The sequence below is a fragment of the Lepisosteus platostomus genome, chromosome 6, assembly GCF_059453375.1.
Source record: "Lepisosteus platostomus isolate fLepPlt1 chromosome 6, fLepPlt1.hap1, whole genome shotgun sequence".
NCBI lineage: Eukaryota > Metazoa > Chordata > Actinopteri > Semionotiformes > Lepisosteidae > Lepisosteus > Lepisosteus platostomus.
The window spans coordinates 14,007,582-14,034,694 of NC_142616.1; the positions used below are offsets into that span (position 1 = coordinate 14,007,582).

Sequence of the window (27,113 nt, forward strand, 5' to 3'; positions counted from 1 at the left end):
CACACACCCCCTAAACACAACCCCAGTCTCTGTGTAGACGCATACACCCCCTGAACCCAAACCCAGTCTCTGTGTAGAAACACACACACCCCCATTTCTCTGTGTGGACACACCCATGCCCCCTAAACACAACCCCAGTCTCCGTGTAGACGCACACACCCCCGTTTCTGTGTGGACACACACACCCCCTGAACCCAAACCCAGTCTCTGTAGATAAACACACACACCCGTTTCTCTGTGTGGACACACACAACCCCTAAACACAACCCGAGTCTCTGTGTAGATAAACACACACCCCCCCGTTTCTCTGTGTAGACACATACACATACAACCCCTAAACACAACCCCAGTCTCTGTGTAGACACATACACATACAACCCCTAAACACAACCCCAGTCTCGGTGTAGACACACACACACACACCCACCCTAAGCACAACCCCAGTCTCGGTGTAGACACACACACACCCTAAACACAACCCCAGTCTCTGTGTAGACACGCGCACACCCTAAACACAACCCCAGTCTGTGTAGACACACACACACCCTAAACACAACCCCAGTCTGTGTAGACACACACACACCCTAAACACAACCCCAGTCTCTGTGTAGACACACACACACCCTAAACACAACCCCAGTCTGTGTAGACACACACACACACCCTAAACACAACCCCAGTCTCGGTGTAGACACACACACACCCTAAACACAACCCCAGTCTCGGTGTAGACACACACACACCCTAAACACAACCCCAGTCTCTGTGTAGACACACACACACCCTAAACACAACCCCAGTCTCGGTGTAGACACACACACACCCTAAACACAACCCCAGTCTCTGTGTAGACACGCGCACACCCTAAACACAACCCCAGTCTGTGTAGACACACACACACCCTAAACACAACCCCAGTCTCTGTGTAGACACGCGCACACCCTAAACACAACCCCAGTCTGTGTAGACACACACACACCCTAAACACAACCCCCGTCTCTGTGTAGACACGCGCACACCCTAAATACACCCCAGTCTGTGTAGACACACAGCCCCGTTTCTCTGTAGACACACACACACCCTAAAGACAACCCCAGTCTCTGTGTAGACACGCGCACACCCTAAACACAACCCCAGTCTCTGTGTAGACACGCGCACACCCTAAACACAACCCCAGTCTCTGTGAGGGCAGGTCTCCCAGGCCCGTGGGCCTCTTCCGGATCAAGCCGACCCACTTCCTGAGGCGAAGATCTGCTCCGAAGCCGAGCGACCGGCGCTGTGCACAGGCCGACACCCCAGACAGATCTCGGTCATTTTATTGTTTTCAACAGCACAAAGCAGAGGAGCGACTCGTTAGCCACACTGGCACGCGCGCTAACGAGGTCCTGGCGGAGCGCCAAAACTAAAAAAACACAAAACGTCACGAATCCTGGCTACTACTACACAAGCAGCTCCTGGAAACAGCGGGACCACTTGCTGGGGGCGTGCGGGGGGAGGTCAACAGCGGCCGCTGCCCAGCAGGGTGACCTCCTCCTCCTCCTCCTCACTTGGCCTTCTTGAACTTGCCTGGCGTCGCACCGGTCTTCTGCTTCTTCTTCGCCGGCCCCTTGACCTCAGGCTCCTGAGCGACAAAGAGCGAGAGAGGAAGTTGGCATGGCGTAGGGACAGGAAGGGGAGAGAGAGGAAGAGGAAGAGGCCGTGGCGTAGGGACAGGAAGGAGAGAGAGAGAGAGAGGAAGAGGCCGTGGCGTAGGGACAGGAAGGGGAGAGAGGAAGAGGAAGAGGCCGTGGTGTGGGGACAGGAAGGAGAGAGAGAGGAAGAGGAAGAGGCCGTGGCGTAGGGACAGGAAGGAGAGAGAGAGGGAGGAAGAGGCGTAGGGACAGGAAGGGGAGAGAGGAAGAGGAAGAGGCCGTGGCGTAGGGACAGGAAGGGGAGAGAGGAAGAGGAAGAGGCCGTGGCGTAGGGACAGGAAGGGGAGAGAGGAAGAGGAAGAGGCCGTGGCGTAGGGACAGGAAGGAGAGAGAGAGGAAGAGGAAGAGGCCGTGGCGTGGGGACAGGAAGGGGAGAGAGAGAGGAAGAGGAAGAGGCCGTGGCGTAGGGACAGGAAGGAGAGAGAGAGGAAGAGGAAGAGGCCGTGGCGTAGGGACAGGAAGGGGAGAGAGGAAGAGGAAGAGGCCGTGGCGTAGGGACAGGAAGGGGAGAGAGGAAGAGGAAGAGGCCGTGGCGTAGGGACAGGAAGGAGAGAGAGAGGAAGAGGAAGAGGCCGTGGCGTGGGGACAGGAAGGGGAGAGAGAGAGGAAGAGGAAGAGGCCGTGGCGTAGGGACAGGAAGGGGAGAGAGGAAGAGGAAGAGGCCGTGGTGTAGGGACAGGAAGGAGAGAGAGAGGAAGAGGAAGAGGCCGTGGCGTAGGGACAGGAAGGAGAGAGAGAGGGAGGAAGAGGCGTAGGGACAGGAAGGGGAGAGAGGAAGAGGAAGAGGCCGTGGCGTAGGGACAGGAAGGGGAGAGAGGAAGAGGAAGAGGCCGTGGCGTAGGGACAGGAAGGGGAGAGAGAGAGGAAGAGGAAGAGGCCGTGGCGTGGGGACAGGAAGGGGAGAGAGAGAGGAAGAGGAAGAGGCCGTGGCGTGGGGACAGGAAGGGGAGAGAGAGAGGAAGAGGAAGAGGCCGTGGCGTAGGGACAGGAAGGAGAGAGAGAGGAAGAGGAAGAGGCCGTGGCGTAGGGACAGGAAGGAGAGAGAGAGGAAGAGGAAGAGGCCGTGGCGTAGGGACAGGAAGGGGAGAGAGGAAGAGGAAGAGGCCGTGGCGTAGGGACAGGAAGGGGAGAGAGAGAGGAAGAGGCCGTGGTGTAGGGACAGGAAGGGGAGAGAGAGAGGAAGAGGAAGAGGCCGTGGCGTAGGGACAGGAAGGAGAGAGAGAGAGGAAGAGGCCGTGGCGTGGGGACAGGAAGGGGAGAGAGAGAGGAAGAGGAAGAGGCCGTGGCGTAGGGACAGGAAGGAGAGAGAGAGGAAGAGGAAGAGGCCGTGGCGTAGGGACAGGAAGGGGAGAGAGAGAGGAAGAGGAAGAGGCCGTGGCGTAGGGACAGGAAGGAGAGAGAGAGAGAGAGAGAGGAAGAGGAAGAGGCCGTGGCGTAGGGACAGGAAGGGGAGAGAGAGAGGAAGAGGCCGTGGCGTGGGGACAGGAAGGGGAGAGAGGAAGAGGAAGAGGCCGTGGCGTAGGGACAGGAAGGGGAGAGAGAGAGGAAGAGGCCGTGGCGTGGGGACAGGAAGGGGAGAGAGGAAGAGGAAGAGGCCGTGGCGTAGGGACAGGAAGGGGAGAGAGAGAGGAAGAGGAAGAGGCCGTGGCGTAGGGACAGGAAGGGGAGAGAGAGAGGAAGAGGAAGAGGCCGTGGCGTAGGGACAGGAAGGGGAGAGAGGAAGAGGAAGAGGCCGTGGCGTAGGGACAGGAAGGGGAGAGAGAGAGGAAGAGGCCGTGGCGTGGGGACAGGAAGGGGAGAGAGAGAGGAAGAGGAAGAGGCCGTGGCGTAGGGACAGGAAGGGGAGAGAGAGAGGAAGAGGAAGAGGCCGTGGCGTAGGGACAGGAAGGGGAGAGAGAGAGGAAGAGGCCGTGGCGTGGGGACAGGAAGGGGAGAGAGAGAGGAAGAGGAAGAGGCCGTGGCGTAGGGACAGGAAGGGGAGAGAGAGAGGAAGAGGAAGAGGCCGTGGCGTAGGGACCGGTACCTTGCGCTTGGAGGAGAGGGATCCGGTGACGGTGAAGAAGGAGTCCAGGCGGCCCTGGGTGCTGCCCTGCCGGCTCTTGGCGATCTTCCTGCAGCCGTTACGGATTCGATCCTCACTGGGGACACGACAACCACAGGGTGGAGTGAGAGTCAGCCCGCCGGGTCAGTCTGTCAAGCCAGTGGGTCAGCGTGCGAGCCGGTCCAGTGGGCCGGTCCGTCAGCGCGGCACGCCAGCTCGCCGGTCCGTCAGCCCGGTACGCCAGCTCGCCGGTCCGTCAGCCCGGTACGCCAGCTCGCCGGTCCGCTCGCCGGTCCGTCAGTCCGTACGTCAGCTCGCCGGTCCGTCAGCCCGGTACGCCAGCTCGCCGGTCCGCTCGCCGGTCCGTCAGCCCGGTACGCCAGCTCGCCGGTCCGTCAGCGCGGTACGCCAGCTCGCCGGTCCAGTAGGTCAGAGGGAGAACCGGACCGGCCCATCAGAGCCCAGTACCTGAACTGCTTCTCCCCGCACATGAACCGGAGCAGCCCCTCCTCGTCTGGCTCGCTCCAGCGCAGCTCCACCGACTCGCCCTGCACCACGTCGGGGTTCAGGAACAGGGCGCGCGCCTCCTTGTACAGCCAGGGCTCGGGCGCAGGGTGCTTCTGCAGGGGGCAGGGAGCGGGGCGTCACACTCCTGGACGCTGTCTGGGGGTCCCCAGGGAAACAGGACCTCCAGCGCCCCCAGGTCCAGCCCACCAGCAGGGAAAATCGACGCTCTCAAACAAAATAACCTGTAGTGGTTTCTACTGTGCAGCACAAAAATTCACTGTTGTACTGCAGCGTGGAGCTGATCTGAGGCTCATTATTGCACTACCGCACTGCGGTGTGGCTCAGACTGGAGGCTCAGACTGGAGACTCACTACCGCACTGCGGTGTGGCTCAGACTGGAGACTCACTACCGCACTGCGGTGTGGCTCAGACTGGAGACTCACTACTGCACTGCGGTGTGGCTCAGACTGGAGGCTCAGACTGGAGACTCACTAGCGCACTGCGGTGTGGCTCAGACTGGAGACTCACTACCGCACTGCGGTGTGGCTCAGACTGGAGGCTCACTACCGCACTGCGGTGTGGCTCAGACTGGAGACTCACTACTGCACTGCGGTGTGGCTCAGACTGGAGACTCACTACCGCACTGCGGTGTGGCTCAGACTGGAGACTCACTACCGCACTGCGGTGTGGCTCAGACTGGAGACTCACTACTGCACTGCGGTGTGGCTCAGACTGGAGGCTCAGACTGGAGACTCACTAGCGCACTGCGGTGTGGCTCAGACTGGAGACTCACTACTGCACTGCGGTGTGGCTCAGACTGGAGGCTCAGACTGGAGACTCACTACCGCACTGCGGTGTGGCTCAGACTGGAGGCTCACTACCGCACTGCGGTGTGGCTCAGACTGGAGACTCACTACCGCACTGCGGTGTGGCTCAGACTGGAGACTCACTACCGCACTGCGGTGTGGCTCAGACTGGAGACTCACTACCGCACTGCGGTGTGGCTCAGACTGGAGACTCACTACTGCACTGCGGTGTGGCTCAGACTGGAGGCTCAGACTGGAGACTCACTACTGCACTGCGGTGTGGCTCAGACTGGAGGCTCAGACTGGAGGCTCACTACTGCACTGCGGTGTGGCTCAGACTGGAGACTCACTACCGCACTGCGGTGTGGCTCAGACTGGGGGCTCACTACCGCACTGCGGTGTGGCTCAGACTGGAGACTCACTACCGCACTGCGGTGTGGCTCAGACTGGAGACTCACTACCGCACTGCGGTGTGGCTCAGACTGGAGGCTCAGACTGGAGACTCACTACCGCACTGCGGTGTGGCTCAGACTGGAGACTCACTACCGCACTGCGGTGTGGCTCAGACTGGAGGCTCAGACTGGAGACTCACTACCGCACTGCGGTGTGGCTCAGACTGGAGACTCACTACCGCACTGTGGTGTGGCTCAGACTGGAGGCTCAGACTGGAGACTCACTACCGCACTGCGGTGTGGCTCAGACTGGAGACTCACTACCGCACTGCGGTGTGGCTCAGACTGGAGACTCACTACCGCACTGCGGTGTGGCTCAGACTGGAGACTCACTACCGCACTGCGGTGTGGCTCAGACTGGAGACTCACTAGCGCACTGCGGTGTGGCTCAGACTGGAGGCTCACTACCGCACTGCGGTGTGGCTCAGACTGGAGACTCAGACTGGAGGCTCACTACTGCACTGCGGTGTGGCTCAGACTGGAGACTCACTACCGCACTGCGGTGTGGCTCAGACTGGAGACTCACTACCGCACTGCGGTGTGGCTCAGACTGGAGGCTCAGACTGGAGACTCACTACTGCACTGCGGTGTGGCTCAGACTGGAGACTCACTACCGCACTGCGGTGTGGCTCAGACTGGAGGCTCAGACTGGAGACTCACTACCGCACTGCGGTGTGGCTCAGACTGGAGACTCACTACCGCACTGCGGTGTGGCTCAGACTGGAGGCTCACTACCGCACTGCGGTGTGGCTCAGACTGGAGACTCACTACCGCACTGCGGTGTGGCTCAGACTGGAGACTCACTACCGCACTGCGGTGTGGCTCAGACTGGAGACTCACTACCGCACTGCGGTGTGGCTCAGACTGGAGACTCACTACCGCACTGCGGTGTGGCTCAGACTGGAGGCTCAGACTGGAGACTCACTACCGCACTGCGGTGTGGCTCAGACTGGAGACTCACTACCGCACTGCGGTGTGGCTCAGACTGGAGACTCACTACCGCACTGCGGTGTGGCTCAGACTGGAGACTCACTAGCGCACTGCGGTGTGGCTCAGACTGGAGGCTCACTAGCGCACTGCAGTTTGGTTCACTCTTTAGGTTGTACTGTACTGTCAAGCAGTGAACAAGCAGAGACTCACAGAGGAATCGATGTTCTCCAGTATCTCCTCGATGCAGCCATGCTGTCTGATCAGGTCAATGGCTCTCTTGGGGCCGATCCCTTTGATGGTACCACAGTAATCACAGCCCAGGAGAATACACAAGTCTACAAACTGAGACAGAGAGAGGGGTTAATACACACACACTGACTGGACACTCCAGTACATTGACACTGCACTGAGAGAGAGGGGTTAATACAGACACACTGACTGACTGGACACTCCAGTACATTAACACTGCACTGAGAGAGAGGGGTCAATACAGACACACTGACTGACTGGACACTCCAGTACATTAACACTGCACTGAGAGAGAGGGGTTCATACAGACACACTGACTGACTGGACACTCCAGTACATTAACACTGCACTGAGAGAGAGGGGTTCATACAGACACACTGACTGACTGGACACTCCAGTACATTAACACTGCACTGAGAGAGAGGGGTTCATACAGACACACTGACTGACTGGACACTCCAGTACATTAACACTGCACTGAGAGAGAGGGGTTCATACAGACACACTGACTGACTGGACACTCCAGTACATTAACACTGCACTGAGAGAGAGGGGTTCATACAGACACACTGACTGACTGGACACTCCAGTACATTAACACTGCACTGAGAGAGAGGGGTTCATACAGACACACTGACTGACTGGACACTCCAGTACATTAACACTGCACTGAGAGAGAGGGGTTCATACAGACACACTGACTGGACACTCCAGTACATTCACACTGCACTGAGAGAGAGGGGTTAGTACACACACACTGACTGACTGGAAATGAACACTGAGTGTACCTGTTCATGTGTCAGTCCCATGTCTTGTAAAACTCTATTAAAATGAAATTCCTGAATCGGCAGTTTCCTAGGGACAGAGGAGTTAAAGATACACACAGTGACTGACCAGTATAAGACAGATCATTAGAAACAACTGTGCTGCAGAGGGTGTGTTGTACACAGAGTACAGCAGGTGCATCAGTACTTGGCTTCACTGGCAGTCAGATGTCGCAGCAGCACTGTTGTTCCGAAGGTCAGCCCATCCATATCCTCAGTTGCTGTGGCATAAACTTTCCCTGCTTTTACGAGGGCTGCACAGCTCGCCTCTGCCTCACAGGTGGCCTGGGAGAGAGAGAGGGGTTACATTAACACTGCACTGAGAGAGAGGGGTTCATACAGACACACTGACTGACTGGACACTCCAGTACATTAACACTGCACTGAGAGAGAGGGGTTCATACAGACACACTGACTGGACACTCCAGTACATTAACACTGCACTGAGAGAGAGGGGTTCATACAGACACACTGACTGACTGGACACTCCAGTACATTAACACTGCACTGAGAGAGAGGGGTTCATACAGACACACTGACTGGACACTCCAGTACATTAACACTGCACTGAGAGAGAGGGGTTCATACAGACACACTGACTGACTGGACACTCCAGTACATTAACACTGCACTGAGAGAGAGGGGTTCATACAGACACACTGACTGGACACTCTAGTACATTAACACTGCACTGAGAGAGAGGGGTTCATACAGACACACTGACTGACTGGACACTCCAGTACATTAACACTGCACTGAGAGAGAGGGGTTCATACAGACACACTGACTGACTGGACACTCCAGTACGTTAACACTGCACCGAGAGAAAGACAGACACTGGTTATAGACATCACCTCGATATAAGGCACTCCCATCAGTGACAGCAGTTTCTTGCACTCTTCGTTGTGTTGGGGGGTGACTTTCACCAGTCGTTTGTTGAACTTTTCGATGTTCTCCTGCTCCCCTGACATTAAGCAACACAAAATAATGTCACAGCATAGCACTCACTGTATATGAACACTGACACTGTGCGTGACCCCTGTGCTGTATCCATTTGCCCCATATTACACACTGTGAACTCACAATCATCCACACAAGGGCAGTGTGTTGTGTTGTTGCTCCGCCCTCCCCCCCACAAAGCCAGTGTGTTGTGGCTCCGCCCTCCCCCCCACAAAGCCAGTGTGTTGTGGCTCCGCCCCCCTCCCCACAATGCCCCTCGATGTGATCCCGGCCCCTCCCCACAATGCCCCTCGATGTGACCCCACCCCCCTCCCCACAATGCCCCTCGATGTGACCCCGCCCCCCTCCCCACAATGCCCCTGTGCTGAAGTCAGTCACCTGCTTCCTGTGCCTTTGCCAGCTGCTTCTCCGCCTCGGCCCGTCTCTCTCCTCGCTTCGCCAGCTGCCGGCAAAGAACAGCGCCCGGTCAGGCAGCGTCGCCACAAAAGGCGTGCACCGGTGCACCCCGCTGTTTCGGGGAGCCCAGTCGGACTTGAGCGCTCTCTACCCCAGCACCCCGAACAGCCAGACTGTCCTGCAACACAGCCCTTCCCTTCCTCCTCCTGTCAGGAGCCCTGAGCGGGGAGCCAACGAGGGACAGGGGGACAGCGCGGGGGACAGCGCGGGGGACAGCGCAGCCGCAGTAGCGGTACGCGTTGTGGGGCGACGAACCGCTTCCGTTTCCCAGAGGAGAGGAAACGGTCGCGCTTGAGCGCCACAGACAGAGCTCAACGAGCTGCAGACAGAATCATGTTTCTGCACCATCCTTGCCTGCAGACGGAAAAGACAGTGAGGACAGACTGTCTCAACTGCTCCACATTGCCCCTCGACCCTTCTGCCCCACACCGCGACCCCAGTGCCCCCTGACCCCTCTGTTCTGTGACCCCTCTGCCCCTCACCACGACTCCAGTGCCCCTGACCCCACTGCGACCCTTCTGTCCTGCAGGTCAAGGGATCATCAGACTGACATGCTTGTGGAGCAGAGACCAGAGTTGTCCATACCCACTCAGGACACAGACTGAATCTGAATCTCAGAACAGGGACAATCCCGAGCTACACCAGCGGGTCGGGGGAGTGAGTCCTCTGTCTCATTCTTATTGCGAGAGCAAAACAGACAGACTGCGACGACCTCTGACCTCTCCAGATTTCAGCTCTGGTGGTTTGCCATCAAACACATAGACAGGCTTGATCCCATTTTCCAACATCCGGATAGTCCTGTAGAACATTCCCATCAGGTGACTGAGGGGAACAGAGAGAGGAGTGAATACAGACACACTGACTGACTGGACACTCCAGTACATTAACACTGCACTGAGAGAGAGGGGTTCATACAGACACACTGACTGACTGGACACTCCAGTACATTAACACTGCACTGAGAGAGAGGGGTTCATACAGACACACTGACTGACTGGACACTACAGCACATTAACACTGCACTGAGAGAGAGGGGTTCATACAGACACACTGACTGACTGGACACTCCAGTACATTAACACTGCACTGAGAGAGAGGGGTTCATACAGACACACTGACTGACTGGACACTCCAGTACATTAACACTGCACTGAGAGAGAGGGGTTCATACAGACACACTGACTGGACACTCCAGTACATTAACACTGCACTGAGAGAGAGGGGTTCATACAGACACACTGACTGACTGGACACTCCAGTACATAAACACTGCACTGAGAGAGAGGGGTTCATACAGACACACTGACTGACTGGACACTCCAGTACATTAACACTGCACTGAGAGAGAGGGGTTCATACAGACACACTGACTGACTGGACACTCCAGTACATTAACACTGCACTGAGAGAGAGGGGTTCATACAGACACACTGACTGACTGGACACTCCAGTACATTAACACTGCACCGAGAGAGACAGGTAGGCAGTGAGACAGGTTTTTTACCTGGTGGTCTCTCCTTCCTCGTTGTGCAGCACGTTGCCATCCAGTCTCACAGCTATCAGGAACTGGTAGATACTCATGGATGCGTCGATGGCGATCTTACGGCCTATCGGGTTGGATCGTGAAACAGTGATGCACAGAGGCACCGACATGAGAGATAATTCCAATTCAATTCAAGCTTCTTTTTTGGCAAGACAAATGAGTAAGATGAGTGTTACCAAAGCAAATCAAATATAATTAACATAAAACAATCTACCGACATTTACAATAAAGACAAATCATAAGATATTTTCATATAAACATATGGAGCATTACTGGGAGACAGACTCACTGTTCCTCAGGCTGTGAAAGGAGATCACATACTGGGCTGCCAGTTCAACTGAGTTCCCTCCTCCCTCTCCCAGTAGGATTGGGACCTGTTGTGATTCTGGCAGGTGTGGGAACTCTGGGATTAGATTTCTGAATTTCGGGAAGAATGTTTCTCTAATCCCAGAGTATCTGTCACAGTGCAGTAGGAAGTGCACCTCTGTCTCTATTTCTCCCCGCTGGCAGTGGGAGCACAGCCTGTCCTCTCTGGACAATCAGGTCTGTCTGTGTCCAGGCTGTGGTCACTGAGCCTGTCCTCTCTGGACAGCCAGGTCTGCCTGTGTCCAGGCTGTGGTCACTGAGGCTGTCCTCTCTGAACACAGGTCTGTCCTCTCTGGGCAGCCAGGTCTGCCTGTGTCCAGGCTGTGGTCACTGAGGCTGTCCTCTCTGGACAGTCAGGTCTGTCTGTGTCCAGGCTGTGGTCACTGAGCCTGTCCTCTCTGGACAGCCAGGTCTGTCCTCTCTGGACAGTCAGGTCTGTCTGTGTCCAGGCTGTGGTCACTGAGGTTGTCCTCTCTGGACAGTCAGGTCTGTCTGTGTCCAGGCTGTGGTTACTGAGCCTGTCCTCTCTGGACAGTCAGGTCTGTCTGTGTCCAGGCTGTGGTCACTGAGCCTGTCCTCTCTGGACAGCCAGGTCTGCCTGTGTCCAGGCTGTGGTCACTGAGGCTGTCCTCTCTGAACAGACAGGTCTGTCCTCTCTGGGCAGCCAGGTCTGCCTGTGTCCAGGCTGTGGTCACTGAGGCTGTCCTCTCTGAACAGACAGGTCTGTCCTCTCTGGGCAGCCAGGTCTGCCTGTGTCCAGGCTGTGGTCACTGAGGCTGTCCTCTCTGGACAGTCAGGTCTGTCTGTGTCCAGGCTGTGGTCACTGAGCCTGTCCTCTCTGGACAGTCAGGTCTGTCTGTGTCCAGGCTGTGGTCACTGAGCCTGTCCTCTCTGGACAGTCAGGTCTGTCTGTGTCCAGGCTGTGGTCACTGAGCCTGTCCTCTCTGGACAGCCAGGTCTGCCTGTGTCGCCCAGTTTCTGTGGCCAGGCTGTGCTCACTGAGCCTGTACTTCATCAGGGTCTGGTTCGTTTTGCTGTTATTTATCTTGGTTTGATATTCGGCTAGTGCTTAAGGTTCTCACAACATGCTCACAACGTTAGACAACAACCCCCCCTCCCCTCACGCCACTCGGGGCACTTCAGCTCCCGGGGGTATTTCACAGCGGGGGGCACAGCGCCCCCTCTCGCTCGCTTCCCCTCACCACAGCCCGGCAGACGGCAGGCGGTCAGTACCGAAGTAGTTCTTCATGTCGTTCTCCTTGATGGCGCCGGGCGCCTGGTCCGCGATCAGCTTGGCCAGCCCGTGGATTCCCATGGCGACGGCCGCGGCTCCCCGGGACCCTGGGGGGCGAAACCAACGAGCCCGTCAGCCCCGTCGCGCGCCGCCCGCCACAGCCCGGCGGCCCGCGGATCTCACTGGGGCCCGTCGCCAGGCTGCGCCCTGCGTCGCCGCAGACTGCAGCCGCGTGGGTGGGCCAGACGAACCCCTCGCTGGTGTTTCCCCCCCACAATCGATTACTGCAGCGCCCCCGCTCGCTGGGGTACCCCGAGGCTGCCCTGAACAAACTTCATCAGCCAGGCTCCTGCCCCGGTCTAGTGCAAGTGATCACATCACTCCTGTCCTGGAGTCCCTGCACTGGCTTCCTGTCAATTTCCATGTGGACTTTAAAATCCTCATGCTCGCCTCTAAGGCTCTGCATGGCTTGGCACCTCAGTACCTGTCTGAGCTATTATCGCCCTACTCCCCACCTCGCGACCTTCGCTCTTCTAATTCTGGGCTCCTGTCTGTGCCCCGAGCCCGTCCACACTCGGGGGGAGTGACAGACACTTCCCCTCCTGCGCCCTTAAGCTCTGTTACTGTCTCCCCAAGGATAGCAAAGTCACCTTTCCCCGACCGTTTTCAAATCCGAGACTCCAAACCATCATCTTCTACAATTAAAAGCCTTTTAGTCAACTGTGTTCAGTGATAGCATCAGCGTCCGTCCCGTGCGGGTCTCGACGGGGGGTCTTGAACCCGCGTTTCGCGGCCACGGCTCCCACCAGCCGGTCGTGCACACAAATCATCACCCCTGAACCCGAAAACACAGCCGCACGCTGGACAGTGGGGCCAGCTCCGTGCTGGACGAGACGAGCGCGGACAAAAGGGCTTCACCCCCCGGGTTCAGCGCTGCGCCTCTTGCAGCTACTCCTGGGACACAAGGCGGGACCGCTTCTGGATAAACAGCATCACCCTTACCAAACCACTATGTCGTTTCCGAAATTCCTTCCACAGCCCTTTCGGCAAACAGCGGTGCCCGAGTGCTGCTCTCACGCCCGGCTGCAGCTACCGCGCCAATACCATGCGTCGCTTTCGCGCGAAACTCGGCGACCAAGCATCTCTCATCGACCGTCGAGCGAGTCCACGTTCGAGTCAGGGGGATCGATCAGTTGCATTTGATTGGTGTTGCCTGACGAGGAGTGATCCAGGAAAGGGCGTCGATCGACGCAACATTGATGCCATTTTTAATGTCATTGACGTGTGGCGCTAAGGCTCGATACGCGATATGTTATGCCTGCAAAGGCTTTCGCTCCAACCGTGAGCAGCCTTGAAGCCTTTGAGGCGCCATTTTGGTAATGGGAGAGAATGTTACCGAAAGGACAAGTATCTTTTTTTCTTTTTTTTAATCTAAAAATTGAAAAAATATCACAATCAAAATCTGAATTTCGTCTTAACCCTCACCAGCTTTGATTCCTATAAAAGATTATGATCATAGCTTTCAAAACAAGCTGTATTTTCAAGTTTCTAAATAGATAGTATTTTTCAGTGTCACTGAATGAACAAATGTACCAGAAATCGCCTGAAGTGATGCGAGCGTCTTCTCTATTAATCTGTTGCGGTTTGATAGCTCACTAACTTATTTTCTAAATGAAAACTTTCCTTTACAGCATATCTCCAGACTATTTCCAAATGTAAAAACACGAAAGCTGTGCGCACCTTATCTTTAATTACCTCATTTAATCTTTTTTGGGGGTAAAATACAACTGTATTAAGTACTCCTGATAAAGTTGTATGTACTTTGGCAATGAGTGTATGTAGTTCTGTTGCTACAATAAAAAAAAGTTTCCTTTACCAATATGGCCACCACACCTACACGCCCCTTTGGTGTCGTCACACACACCTATCTCCTCCGTGGTGACGTCCTCGGGGCAGGCCCCGCCCCACCCGGAACAGCCCGGCTGGAGGTGTTTGTTTGGAAGTTGACGTGGATTAGGTGTCTGCTCTGCGCCTGCCGCGGAACCCAGCTCGGGTTGAGACCAGCCGGCGACATCCGAGATCCCGCGGGGCCCTGGCCTTGGTGGAAGACGGAGAAGAAGAAACAGGTCGCAGCCCACCCCCACACACACACACCGAGGACTGCGAGCGGCGTGTCGCCGGAGTCGGAGCCCGCTTCTCCGGCAGCTGAAACGGGCAGCTCCGGGGAACCGACGGGGACGAGGAAACGGGCCGGGGTACGAGCCTAACATTTCGCTGAGATTTTAGACGTACAGGAGCAGCGCCTGGCAATCTCTCTCTCTCTCTCGGTCGGGACAGGCGGAGGGAGAGAGTGTTTGCGCCTGGCCGGGCTGGACGCAGAGTGACCGGTCCTTCTCCAGAGGCGCCGGTTCTCACCTGCCCGCGGGGCTGCGCGGTCTCTGCCTCTGTCGATACGGCGGGGCGTCTTTCCAAACCCGAGCTCTTCTCCGCTGTCGGTGCCGGCTCCTTCGGGACCCCCTCCCCTCCCCGTGTTTGCAAATGTGAGCGGGTGAAATTGTGGATCGGTGCATTTCATGTTCCGTCTACAGAAGGACTTTTGTTCTTCGTCTTTAAAAAAAAAAATGAATGTAGTTTTCCTTTATGAGTGATTTAAGCCGCGTGTACAACTTCTCGTGACCTGTCTGTGTATCCAAGTTGGATATTTGTTGGTAAGGGACTGTGTGGAGTCTGTATGGTCTTCCTGAGTACACACAGGGTAATTGGTGTCTCTCAATCGTCTCTCCCAAATGTGTTTGGGGTCCGGTCAGTGTGTCTGCAGCGGGGCTGTCCAGTCCTGGTCCTGGAGGGGTCAGTCAGTGTGTCTGCAGCAGGGCTGTCCAGTCCTGGTCCTGGAGGGGTCAGTCAGTGTGTCTGCAGCGGGGCTGTCCAGTCCTGGTCCTGGAGGGGTCAGTCAGTGTGTCTGCAGCGGGGCTGTCCAGTCCTGGAGGGGTCAGTCAGTGTGTCTGCAGCAGGGCTGTCCAGTCCTGGTCCTGGAGGGGTCAGTCAGTGTGTCTGCAGCAGGGCTGTCCAGTCCTGGTCCTGGAGGGGTCAGTCAGTGTGTCTGCAGTGGGGCTGTCCAGTCCTGGTCCTGGAGGGGTCAGTCAGTGTGTCTGCAGCAGGGCTGTCCAGTCCTGGTCCTGGAGGGGTCAGTCAGTGTGTCTGCAGCAACATGGTTTGTGTCTTGTAGAACTCGATATACAGGTTCCTCTAAATACCTTCTTAACGGACAGACAGTGTGCCTTCAGACGTAACACCACAGCCAGTGTGCGCATTGAGTCTGTGTCTCTCTTTAATTCAGGGAGTTATTGGCATGGTTACAGTGTTCCCAAAGCAGTAACAATTAGTACAAATACCTACAACAGTAACATATTATTAGTAGGCTGACTCTCTGTTCCTCAGGCTGTGACAGGAGATCACGTGCTGGGCAGCAGCTCTGTTAAGTTTCTTCTCCCAGTAGGATTGAAGGCTGTTCTGGTTCTGGCAGGTGTGGGAATTCTGGGATTAGATGTGTTATTTTAGGGAGGAATATTTGGCTTATCTCACAGTGTTTCTCACAGTGCAGCAGAAAGGGCATCTCTGGCTCTGCTTTAACTTGATGGCAGTGAGAGCATAGCCTGTCCTCTCTGGACAGCAATGTGTGTCTGTGTCCAGGCTGTGGTCCCTTAGCCTGTCCTTTCTGGACAGCGATGTCTGTCTGTGTCCAGGCTGTGGTCACTGAGCCTGTCCCCTCTGGACAGCAATGTCTGTCTGTGGTCACTGAGCCTGTCCTCTCTGGACAGTCAGGTCTGTCTGTGTCCAGGCTGTGGTCACTGAGCCTGTCCTCTCTGGATAGCAATGTCTGTCTGTGTCCAGGCTGTGGTCACTGAGCCTGTGCGCTCTGCCTGTGTCTGGTTTCTGTGTCCAGTCAGTGGTCACTGACGATGTCTATAGTCACCCTTCTCTTCCTCTCACAGAAGCTGTCATGATGATAAGACTGGGGTTGCGATTGGCTGGCGGGGGCCTGTGGGCGTGTCTGCTGAGCTGCTGGCTCCTCCCCTCAGGGGGCGGGGCAGCCACCTACAAGCAGGGCGACCCCGTGACCCTGTATGTGAACAAGGTTGGCCCCTACCACAACCCCCAGGAGACCTACCATTACTACACCCTGCCAGTGTGCAGGCCCAAGGAGGTGAGTGAACCGTGAGTAAGGTGTACCGCAGGGGTTCCCAGCCCTGGTCCTGGTGACCCCCACACCTGCTGGTCTTTCTTCTGATCCTTCAGTGAACTAGTGAATCCAAGTTTCGGCGGCCAGTGAGTTGGTGGGCTTTGAGCTCTTAAGTCCCCCAAGACTGAAAACCAGTAAAGAGCTCCAGTTGATCCTATGTCTAGGCCAATTAAGGGCCCGATTGTGCAAAGTGAGAGTTCGTCTAGAACAGAATCTGGCAGGTGTGTGGAGGCCCAGTGCACCTGGTGTAAAGGAAGAGCAGAGTGTGAGCAATATGTGCAAAGGAAGGAAGCGCAACGTTTCGGCTGTGGAGCCTTCTCCACAGCTCCACAGAAACTGAACTGTTGTGTTTCTTTTCTTCTCTTTTCAGCCTGGAATAAACCTTTACTTGTTCCTCTGCAGCCTGCGCATGCTGACGCAGCTCCCTAACTACTAGACATTTCATTGCCAGCAGCTACTGCTGCAGGCTGTATCGTTGTGCTTTTGATAAATCAACTTTGATTGATTGGTTACCGATGTGTGTAAAGTCTGAGCGCAGTGAATGTAGGAGCTGGTGGGAAGAAAGTGTGCTCGGTTGCTCTGTCCCGAGCGCGGCGTGTGAAATTTGAGTGCCGTGTGAGAAGGGTCCTGGCGGTCCGTGCGTCGCGTGCGCAGGCGTGAACAGTGCTCGGCCAGCTGCTTCAGTTCTACCGCTGGGCCTGGGGGGGGGGCGGCGAGAGGGGGCGCTGTTTCTCACTGGCCTGCACCTCTTCCAGTGCCTGGTTTTGCCTTGCAGGTGCGGCACAAGGCGCTCAGCCTGGGCGAGGTGCTGGACGGGGACAGGATGGCGGAGAGCCTGTACGAGATCCGCTTCCGGGAGAACGCCGAGCGCAAGGCGCTGTGCGAGCTCACGCTGACGGAGAAGGAGGTGCGCGGGCCGCTGGCGGTGTCCCCCTCGAGACCGTCTCCGTCTTTGAGCAGCTCCGTCGCCGCCTTTGTCTCGTGACAGGTCGCAGAGGAGAGGAGTCCATTTCTCCCATCTCGCTCGTTAGCTCATTAGTCTCTAATTGAGCCAAGCTTTTCATCCAGCTGTTTCCTGAGAGGAGCCAAAGTATTGGCTTCAACAACATGAGACAGAGTCTTTATTGTCCCCCCCTGGGGCATATTTTGTTTTACAGCAGCGGACAATGTAAAGAAAACCCCAAAGCAAAACATATATGTACATGGCTGGGCAGGTTGTTCCATGCTCCCACCACCCTTTGTGTAAAGTGCACCCTGTTCTCCGTTGTAACTGTATTTCCCTGGAGTTTCCACTGGTCTCCTCTCTATTTCAGGTGGAGCAGCTGAAGGAGGCTGTGGAGGAGCTGTATTATTTTGAGTTCGTTCTGGACGAGATCCCCATCTGGGGCTTTGTGGGGTACATGGAGGAGAGTGGCTTCCTGCCTCACAGCCACAAGGTGGGGCTAGAGAGCCGCTTCCCTGCACTCTGTAGAGCACTGCCCACAATCCACAGTGCACAGCTCATTGCCCACAGTGTGTTTGAGAGTGTCGGTTTGCATGCGAGAGTGTTGGTGTGCGTGCAAGTGTGAGTGCGAATGTGTGTGTGCATGCGAGAGTGTCTGCGTGTGGGAGTGTGTGTGTCTCCGTGCGAGAGCATCGTGTGTCTCCGTGCGAGAGCATCGTGTGTCTCCGTGCGAGAGCATCGTGTGTCTCCGTGCGAGAGCATCGTGTGTCTCCGTGCGAGAGCATCGTGTGTCTGCGAGTGCGAGAGCATCGTGTGTCTGCGAGTGCGAGAGCATCGTGTGTCTGCGAGTGCGTGCGAGAGCATCGTGTGTCTGCGAGTGCGTGCGAGAGCATCGTGTGTCTGCGAGTGCGTGCGAGAGTATCGTGTGTCTGCGAGTGCGTGCGAGAGTATCGTGAGTGTGAGCGTGCGTGCGAGAGTATCGTGTGTCTGCGAGTGCGTGCGAGAGTATCGTGAGTGTGAGCGTGCGTGTGAGAATATCATGTGTCTGCGTGCGAGAGTATCGTGTGTCTGCGAGTGCGAGTGCGTGCGAGAGTATCGTGAGTGTGAGAGTATCATGTGCATGTGAGAGTGTCTGAATGTGTGCGTGCAAGTGTCGTGTGTGTGTGAGAGTATCGTATGCGTTCGAGTGTGTGTGCGAGAGTATCGTATGCGTTCGAGTGTGTGTGCGAGAGTATCGTATGCGTTCGAGTGTGTGTGCGAGAGTATCGTATGCGTTCGAGTGTGTGTGCACGAGTGTCGTATGCGTTCGAGTGTGTGTGCACGAGTGTCGTGTGTGTGCGAGAGTATCGTGTGTGTGCGAGAGTATCGTGTGTGCGAGAGTATCGTGTGTGCGAGAGTATCGTGTGTGCGAGAGTATCGTGTGTGCGAGAGTATCGTGTGTGCGAGAGTGTCGTGTGTGCGAGAGTGTCGTGTGTGTGCGAGTGTCGTGTGTGTGCGAGAGTATCGTATGTGTGCGAGTGTCGTATGCGTGCGAGTGTGTGTGTGCGTTCGGCAATACGTGGGATATTTTTCGGCATACTGGGACACTCATCAGGAATACTCCTCCCTCAGATGCCGCATGACAAAAGGGGCGTGCGGCAGTGTGAGTTGTGGTAACTGGGGTCCCCCTTTGTTCTCAGGTGGGGCTCTGGACGCACCTGGACTTCAACATCGAGTACAACGGCGACGCGGTCATCTTCGCCAACGTGTCGGTGAAGGACGTGAAGCCCGTGCCGCTGGACGGCACCGCGGCGGGGGGCCTGGCAGTCACCCACACCTACAGCGTGCGCTGGTTCGAGAGCCCCCTGCCTCACGGGCGGCGCAGCGAGCGCCTGCGCGACTACAGCTTCTTCCCCAAGACGCTGGAGATCCACTGGCTCTCCATCATCAACTCGCTGGTGCTGGTGGTGCTGCTGCTGGGCTTCGTCATCATCATCCTCATGAGGGTCCTGAAGAACGACTTCGCCCGGTGAGAGAGGGACAGCATCCTGTATGAACCCCTCTCTCTCAGTGCAGTGTTAATGTACTGGAGTGTCCAGTCAGTCAGTGTGTCTGTATGAACCCCTCTCTCTCAGTGCAGTGTTAATGTACTGGAGTGTCCAGTCAGTGTGTCTGTATGAACCCCTCTCTCTCAGTGCAGTGTTAATGTACTGGAGTGTCCAGTCAGTGTGTCTGTATGAACCCCTCTCTCTCAGTGCAGTGTTAATGTACTGGAGTGTCCAGTCAGTGTGTCTGTATGAACCCCTCTCTCTCAGTGCAGTGTTAATGTACTGGAGTGTCCAGTCAGTCAGTGTGTCTGTATGAACCCCTCTCTCTCAGTGCAGTGTTAATGTACTGGAGTGTCCAGTCAGTGTGTCTGTATGAACCCCTCTCTCTCAGTGCAGTGTTAATGTACTGGAGTGTCCAGTCAGTCAGTGTGTCTGTATGAACCCCTCTCTCTCGGTGCAGTGTTAATGTACTGGAGTGTCCAGTCAGTCAGTGTGTCTGTATGAACCCCTCTCTCTCAGTGCAGTGTTAATGTACTGGAGTGTCCAGTCAGTCAGTGTGTCTGTATGAACCCCTCTCTCTCAGTGCAGTGTTAATGTACTGGAGTGTCCAGTCAGTCAGTGTGTCTGTATGAACCCCTCTCTCTCAGTGCAGTGTTAATGTACAGGAGTGTCCAGTCAGTCAGTGTGTCTGTATGAACCCCTCTCTCTCAGTGCAGTGTTAATGTACTGGAGTGTCCAGTCAGTGTGTCTGTATGAACCCCTCTCTCTCAGTGCAGTGTTAATGTACTGGAGTGTCCAGTCAGTCAGTGTGTCTGTATGAACCCCTCTCTCTCAGTGCAGTGTTAATGTACTGGAGTGTCCAGTCAGTCAGTGTGTCTGTATGAACCCCTCTCTCTCAGTGCAGTGTTAATGTACTGGAGTGTCCAGTCAGTGTGTCTGTATGAACCCCTCTCTCTCAGTGCAGTGTTAATGTACTGGAGTGTCCAGTCAGTCAGTGTGTCTGTATGAACCCCTCTCTCTCGGTGCAGTGTTAATGTACTGGAGTGTCCAGTCAGTCAGTGTGTCTGTATGAACCCCTCTCTCTCAGTGCAGTGTTAATGTACTGGAATGTCCAGTCAGTCAGTGTGTCTGTATGAACCCCTCTCTCTCAGTGCAGTGTTAATGTACTGGAGTGTCCAGTCAGTCAGTGTGTCTGTATGAACCCCTCTCTCTCAGTGCAGTGTTAATGTACTGGAGTGTCCAGTCAGTCAGTGTGTCTGTATGAACCCCTCTCTCTCAGTGCAGTGTTAATGTACTGGAGTGTCCAGTCAGTGTGTCTGTATGAACCCCTCTCTCTCGGTGCAGTGTTAATGTACAGGAGTGTCCAGTCAGTCAGTGTGTCTGTATGAACCCCTCTCTCTCAGTGCAGTGTTAATGTACTGGAGTGTCCAGACAGTGTGTCTGTATGAACCCCTCTCTCTCAGTGCAGTGTTAATGTACTGGAGTGTCCAGTCAGTCAGTGTGTCTGTATGAACCCCTCTCTCTCAGTGCAGTGTTAATGTACTGGAGTGTCCAGTCAGTCAGTGTGTCTGTATGAACCCCTCTCTCTCAGTACAGTGTTAATGTACTGGAGTGTCCAGTCAGTCAGTGTGTCTGTATGAACCCCTCTCTCTCAGTGCAGTGTTAATGTACTGGAGTGTCCAGTCAGTGTGTCTGTATGAACCCCTCTCTCTCAGGTACAATGTAGAGGAGGAGGGAGGCTGTGATGACCTCGATCAGGGTGACAATGGCTGGAAAATCATCCACACTGATGTGTTCCGCTTCCCTTCCTGTAAGAGCCTGCTGTGTGCTGTGCTGGGGGTTGGGGCACAGTTTCTCACTCTGGCCACTGGTGAGTACGCAGATCCTGCCACACAGTAGTCACTCATCATGTCCCACATTGATCTCATGCTCTGTTCACACTCACCGTGCCCCACACTGATCTCATGCTCTGTTCACACTCATTACTCATCGTGCCCCACACTGATCTCATGCTCTGTTCACACTCATCACTCATCTTGCCCCACACTGATCTCATGCTCTGTTCACACTCATTACTCATCGTGCCCCACACTGATCTCATGCTCTGTTCACACTCATTACTCACTGTGCCCCACACTGATCTCATGCTCTGTTCACATTCATTACTCATCGTGCCCATCACTGATCTCATGCTCTGTTCACACTCATTACTCATCGTGCCCCACACTGATCTCATGCTCTGTTCATACTCATCACTTATCTTGCCCCACACTGATCTCATGCTCTGTTCACACTCATTACTCACCGTGCCCCACATTGATCTCATGCTCTGTTCACACTCATTACTCATCGTGCCCCACACTGATCTCATGCTCTGTTCATACTCATCACTTATCTTGCCCCACACTGATCTCATGCTCTGTTCACACTCATTACTCACCGTGCCCCACATTGATCTCATGCTCTGTTCACACTCATTACTCATCGTGCCCCACACTGATCTCATGCTCTGTTCACACTCATTACTCATCGTGCCCCACACTGATCTCATGCTCTGTTCACACTCATTACTCATCGTGCCCCACACTGATCTCATGCTCTGTTCACACTCAGATCATTATACAGATTTAGACTTTGTTTCCTTTTATTTGTTCCCATTCATTATAAAATCTTTACCAGCTTTGGAAAATCAGGACTGTGTACATGCTTCATCGCTGTTCAGAATACTGCTCTGTGATCTGGCGTCCCCTCGTGCTGCACGGGCTCAGCGGTGGAACTGCACCTCAACTAGCAGTGATGGTGAGAGACTGCAGTACGCTGACCACCTGCCGTCTCTCTTTTCTGTAGGGATCATCGTCATGGCACTGCTGGGAATGTTCAATGTGCATCGCCATGGCGCCATCAACTCTGCCGCGATCGCGCTGTACGCCCTGACCAGCTGCGTATCGGGATTTGTCTCCTCGCACTTCTACAGGCAGATCGAGGGACAGCGCTGGGTCTGGAACATCATCCTGACCTCCAGTCTCTTCTCCGGTAACACGTCCTGTCTCTCTACCGGTCTTCCTCTTTGTCGGTCTTTGACTTGTCTTTAACATCCTGACTTCAGCTTCTTCTCCAGGAACAGCACCTGTCTGCCTGCTCGTCAGCCTGCCTGTCTCTCTGTCTACACATCTCTCTGTGTCGCTACAGCTCACTGCTTTGGTCTTTAAGTGTCCTACTGTTCTCCTGTGTCTGTATCCATGTCAATGACCACCAGGTGTCTCTCTCTCTCTCCCCGCAGCGCCCCTGTTCCTGACCTGGAGTGTGGTCAACACTGTGCGCTGCCTGTCTGTCTCCCTGTGACCCTGTCTCTCTCTCTCTCTCCTCAGCGCCCCTGTTCCTGACCTGGTGTGGTCAACACTGTGCGCTGCCTGTCTGTCTCTCTGTGACCCTGTCTCTCTCTCTCTCCCCCCCAGCGCCCCTGTTCCTGACCTGGAGTGTGGTCAACACTGTGCGCTGCCTGTCTGTCTCCCTGTGACCCTGTCTCTCTCTCCCCCCCAGCGCCCCTGTTCCTGACCTGGAGTGTGGTCAACACTGTGCACTCCCTGTCTGTCTCTCTGTGACCCTGTCTCTCTCTCTCCCCCCCAGCGCCCCTGTTCCTGACCTGGAGTGTGGTCAACACTGTGCGCTGCCTGTCTGTCTCCCTGTGACCCTGTCTCTCTCTCCCCCCCAGCGCCCCTGTTCCTGACCTGGAGTGTGGTCAACACTGTGCTCTGCCTGTCTGTCTCTCTGTGACCCTGTCTCTCTCTCCCCAGCGCCCCTGTTCCTGACCTGGAGTGTGGTCAACACTGTGCGCTGCCTGTCTGTCTCCCTGTGACCCTGTCTCTCTCTCTCTCCTCAGCGCCCCTGTTCCTGACCTGGAGTGTGGTCAACACTGTGCGCTGCCTGTCTGTCTCCCTGTGACCCTGTCTCTCTCTCTCTCCTCAGCGCCCCTGTTCCTGACCTGGAGTGTGGTCAACACTGTGCGCTGCCTGTCTGTCTCCCTGTGACCCTGTCTCTCTCTCCCCGCAGCGCCCCTGTTCCTGACCTGGAGTGTGGTCAACACTGTGCGCTGCCTGTCTGTCTCCCTGTGACCCTGTCTCTCTCTCCCCCCCAGCGCCCCTGTTCCTGACCTGGAGTGTGGTCAACACTGTGCTCTGCCTGTCTGTCTCTCTGTGACCCTGTCTCTCTCTCCCCAGCGCCCCTGTTCCTGACCTGGAGTGTGGTCAACACTGTGCGCTGCCTGTCTGTCTCCCTGTGACCCTGTCTCTCTCTCTCTCCTCAGCGCCCCTGTTCCTGACCTGGAGTGTGGTCAACACTGTGCGCTGCCTGTCTGTCTCCCTGTGACCCTGTCTCTCTCTCTCTCCTCAGCGCCCCTGTTCCTGACCTGGAGTGTGGTCAACACTGTGCGCTGCCTGTCTGTCTCCCTGTGACCCTGTCTCTCTCTCCCCGCAGCGCCCCTGTTCCTGACCTGGAGTGTGGTCAACACTGTGCGCTGCCTGTCTGTCTCCCTGTGACCCTGTCTCTCTCTCTCTCCTCAGCGCCCCTGTTCCTGACCTGGAGTGTGGTCAACACTGTGCGCTGCCTGTCTGTCTCCCTGTGACCCTGTCTCTCTCTCCCCGCAGCGCCCCTGTTCCTGACCTGGAGTGTGGTCAACACTGTGCACTGGCTGAGTGGCTCCACGCAGGCCCTGCCTGTGTCCACTGTGCTGCTGCTGCTGTGCGTCTGGGCGCTGGTGGGCTTCCCGCTGGCCGTCATCGGGGGCATCCTGGGCAAGAACCGCGCTGGCCCCTTCCAGGCCCCCTGCCGCACCCGCAACATCCCCCGCCAGGTGCCCCCCCAGCCCTGGTACAAGCACACCGCTGTGCACATGGCCATCGGGGGATTCCTGCCCTTCAGGTACTGCTGGCCGGGGCGGGCAGGGCTGCACAGGTCCAACATCCTGACGCGAGATTGAGCTTTTTAATGTACTGGAGTGTCCAGTCAGTGTGTCTGTCTGAACCCCTCTCTCTCAGTGCAGTGTTAATGTACTGGAGTGTCCAGTCAGTGTGTCTGTCTGAACCCCTCTCTCTCAGTGCAGTGTTAATGTACTGGAGTGTCCAGTCAGTGTGTCTGTATGAACCCCTCTCTCTCAGTGCAGTGTTAATGTACTGGAGTGTCCAGTCAGTCAGTGTGTCTGTATGAACCCCTCTCTCTCAGTGCAGTGTTAATGTACTGGAGTGTCCAGTCAGTCAGTGTGTCTGTATTAACCCCTCTCTCTCAGTGCAGTGTTATTGTACTGGAGTGTCCAGTCAGTGTGTCTGTATGAACCCCTCTCTCTCAGTGCAGTGTTAATGTACTGGAGTGTCCAGTCAGTCAGTGTGTCTGTATGAACCCCTCTCTCTCAGTGCAGTGTTAATGTACTGGAGTGTCCAGTCAGTGTGTCTGTATGAACCCCTCTCTCTCAGTGCAGTGTTAATGTACTGGAGTGTCCAGTCAGTGTGTCTGTATGAACCCCTCTCTCTCAGTGCAGTGTTAATGTCCTGGAGTGTCCAGTCAGTCAGTGTGTCTGTATGAACCCCTCTCTCTCAGTGCGGTGTTAATGTACTGGAGTGTCCAGTCAGTCAGTGTGTCTGTATGAACCCCTCTCTCTCAGTGCAGTGTTAATGTACTGGAGTGTCCAGTCAGTCAGTGTGTCTGTATGAACCCCTCTCTCTCAGTGCAGAGTTAATGTACTGGAGTGTCCAGTCAGTGTGTCTGTATGAACCCCTCTCTCTCAGTGCAGTGTTAGTGTACTGGAGTGTCCAGTCAGTCAGTGTGTCTGTATGAACCCCTCTCTCTCAGTGCAGTGTTAATGTACTGGAGTGTCCAGTCAGTCAGTGTGTCTGTATGAACCCCTCTCTCTCAGTGCAGTGTTAATGTACTGGAGTGTCCCGTCAGTGTGTCTGTATTAACCCCTGTCTCTCTCTCAGCGCTATCTCTGTGGAGCTGTACTACATCTTTGCCACAGTGTGGGGCCGGGAGCACTACACCCTGTACGGGATCCTGCTGGTGGTCTTCGCCATCCTGCTATCAGTGGGCGCTTGCATCTCGGTGGCGCTGACCTACTTCCTGCTGTCGGGGGAGGACCACCGCTGGTGGTGGCGCAGCGTGCTCAGCACTGGCTCCACCGGCATCTTTATCTTCCTCTACTCCCTCTTCTACTACCGCAACCGCTCCAGCATGAGCGGGCTGGTCCAGAGCGTCGAGTTCTTCGGCTACTCCTTCCTCACCGCCCTCGTCTTCGCCCTCATGCTGGGCACGGTCTCTTTCTGGTCCTCCCTGGCCTTCATCCGCTACATCTACCGCAACCTCAAGATGGACTGAGGAAGAGAAGGAGGAGGGAGAGACTGTCATCTGCTCTACTGCTGGTTGAGGAAGAGGAGGAGGAGGGAGAGACTGTCATCTGCTCTACTGCTGTTGAGGAAGAGAAGGGGGAGGGAGAGACTGTCATCTGCTCTACTGCTGGTTGAGGAAGAGGAGGAGGAGGGAGAGAGTGTCATCTGCTCTACTGCTGGTTGAGGGAGAGACTGTCATCTGCTCTACTGCTGGTTGAGGAAGAGGAGGGGGAGGGAGAGACTGTCATCTGCTCTACTGCTGTTGAGGAAGACGAGGAGGAGGAGGAGGGAGAGTGTTGTGTGGGGTTCTGCAACTCCGACCAAAAGACAGAGAGGGGCGAGCGAGTGTGAGTGTGAGCAAGTGTGAACGAGTGCTGGCGAGTGAGTGAGAGCAAGTGTGAACGAGTGCTGGCGAGTGAGTGTGAGCAAGTGTGAACGAGTGCTGGCGAGTGAGTGTGAGCAAGTGTGAACGAGTGCTGGCGAGCGAGTGTGAGTGTGAGCAAGTGTGAACGAGTGCTGGCGTGCGAGTGTGAGCAAGTGTGAACGAGTGCTGGCGTGCGAGTGTGAGTGTGAGCAAGTGTGAACGAGTGCTGGCCTGCGAGCGAGTGTGAACAAGTGTGAACGAGTGCTGGCGTGCGAGCAAGTGTGATTGCGAGCAAGTGCGAGGGACTGAGTGAGCAACTGAGAGTGTGTTGCATGTTAGTGTGAGCCAATGTGAGCGTGCGAGTGAGTGTGAATGAGTGTGAGCGTGTGAGGGAGTGTGGGCATGAGTGTAAGCGTGTGAGCGAGTGTGAGTTTGCGAGCGAGTGTGAGTCTAACAGAGGTGGTGTAGGACTGAGACACTGAAGGACACAGAGTGGGCAGTGTGTGATTGCTTGTGTTTATGAGTGTGAGTGTGACGGGTGATGTAGGACTGAGAGAACAAGCCTGGAGCTAATTGTGATTCCAAATCCTGAGATTTGGTGGGAAGGGGGGAGTGATCTCATAATGAAGAAGTCCCGATTGGGGGGGCAGACTGTGTGTGCGCGCGTGTGTCTGTTGGTGTGTGTTGGTGGGGAGCAATATAATATTACATATTATCAACTTCCGTTGACTGGCTGTGACTCCAGTACTGTTGTAAATATACAATCTGTTTTCAATAAAGTCAGTCCTTTTTATTATAATGAATAAATAAGAATAGAAATCCATTGTAATGACCTACAAACAATGTCTTGTTTATGCACATCCTGTATTCAGAAGATGAACTGTCCGTACAATACATCAGTCCCATTACAATAGGAGCTACAGTCCCAGTACAGGAGAACAGTCCCGTTACAGTAGGAGCTACAGTCCCAGTACAGGAGAACAGTCCTGTTACAATAGGGGCTACAGTCCAGTACAGGAGAACAGTCTGTTACAATAGGAGCTACAGTCCAGTACAGTAGAAAAGTCCCGTTACAATAGGAGCTACAGTCCAGTACAGGAGAACAG

The 27,113-nt window shown here is 55.4% G+C and overlaps 2 protein-coding genes across 4 annotated transcripts; one reads left to right on the forward strand and one right to left on the reverse strand.

Annotated features, from left to right (window-relative positions):
- Positions 1-1,299: 1,299 nt before the first annotated feature.
- Positions 1,300-13,219, reverse strand: fen1 (flap structure-specific endonuclease 1). The gene is made up of 12 exons (XM_088637944.1): positions 13,062-13,219; positions 12,059-12,166; positions 10,421-10,523; positions 9,636-9,738; positions 8,839-8,902; positions 8,355-8,464; positions 7,649-7,785; positions 7,465-7,531; positions 6,638-6,769; positions 4,201-4,352; positions 3,715-3,829; positions 1,300-1,621 (listed from the first exon to the last, which is right to left on the reverse strand). The coding sequence occupies exons 2-12, from the start codon at positions 12,138-12,140 to the stop codon at positions 1,544-1,546; spliced, it is 1,143 nt and encodes a 380-aa protein (XP_088494070.1). The 5' UTR covers positions 12,141-12,166; positions 13,062-13,219; the 3' UTR covers positions 1,300-1,543.
- Positions 13,220-14,005: 786 nt separating this feature from the next.
- tm9sf1 (transmembrane 9 superfamily member 1) lies at positions 14,006-26,830 on the forward strand. 3 transcript variants are annotated; one of them, XR_015939784.1, is made up of 10 exons: positions 14,006-14,314; positions 16,052-16,263; positions 17,075-17,206; positions 17,613-17,735; positions 18,922-19,250; positions 20,985-21,139; positions 22,117-22,302; positions 23,913-24,186; positions 25,239-25,837; positions 25,872-26,830. XR_015939784.1 is itself a non-coding variant. In XM_088637897.1 (9 exons), exons 2-9 carry the CDS (start codon positions 16,060-16,062, stop codon positions 25,630-25,632), a joined length of 1,797 nt encoding a protein of 598 aa, XP_088494023.1. In that variant the 5' UTR covers positions 14,006-14,314; positions 16,052-16,059; the 3' UTR covers positions 25,633-26,830. The 3 variants fall into 3 exon arrangements, 2 of the variants coding, with proteins under 2 accessions (XP_088494023.1, XP_088494024.1); XM_088637897.1 differs by having other exon boundaries at positions 25,239-26,830; XM_088637898.1 differs by lacking the exon at positions 14,006-14,314 and adding an exon at positions 14,345-14,599 and having other exon boundaries at positions 25,239-26,830.
- The last annotated feature ends 283 nt before the right edge of the window (positions 26,831-27,113 follow it).

Bases quoted from the DNA above. Each gene is read 5' to 3' on its own strand.
- fen1 (XM_088637944.1), bottom strand. From the start codon at position 12,140: ATGGGAATCCACGGGCTGGCCAAGCTGATCGCGGACCAGGCGCCCGGC. The intron at 10,524-12,058 runs GTACTGACCGCC...CCAACCCGATAG, and splicing joins CGACATGAAGAACTACTTCG to GCCGTAAGATCGCCATCGAC. The intron at 7,786-8,354 runs GTGATGTCTATA...TCTCTCTCCCAG, and splicing joins TGGGAGTGCCTTATATCGAG to GCCACCTGTGAGGCAGAGGC.
- tm9sf1 (XM_088637897.1), top strand. From the start codon at position 16,060: ATGATGATAAGACTGGGGTTGCGATTGGCTGGCGGGGGCCTGTGGGCG. The intron at 17,736-18,921 runs GTGGGGCTAGAG...CTTTGTTCTCAG, and splicing joins TCCTGCCTCACAGCCACAAG to GTGGGGCTCTGGACGCACCT. The intron at 22,303-23,912 runs GTAACACGTCCT...CTCTCCCCGCAG, and splicing joins GACCTCCAGTCTCTTCTCCG to CGCCCCTGTTCCTGACCTGG.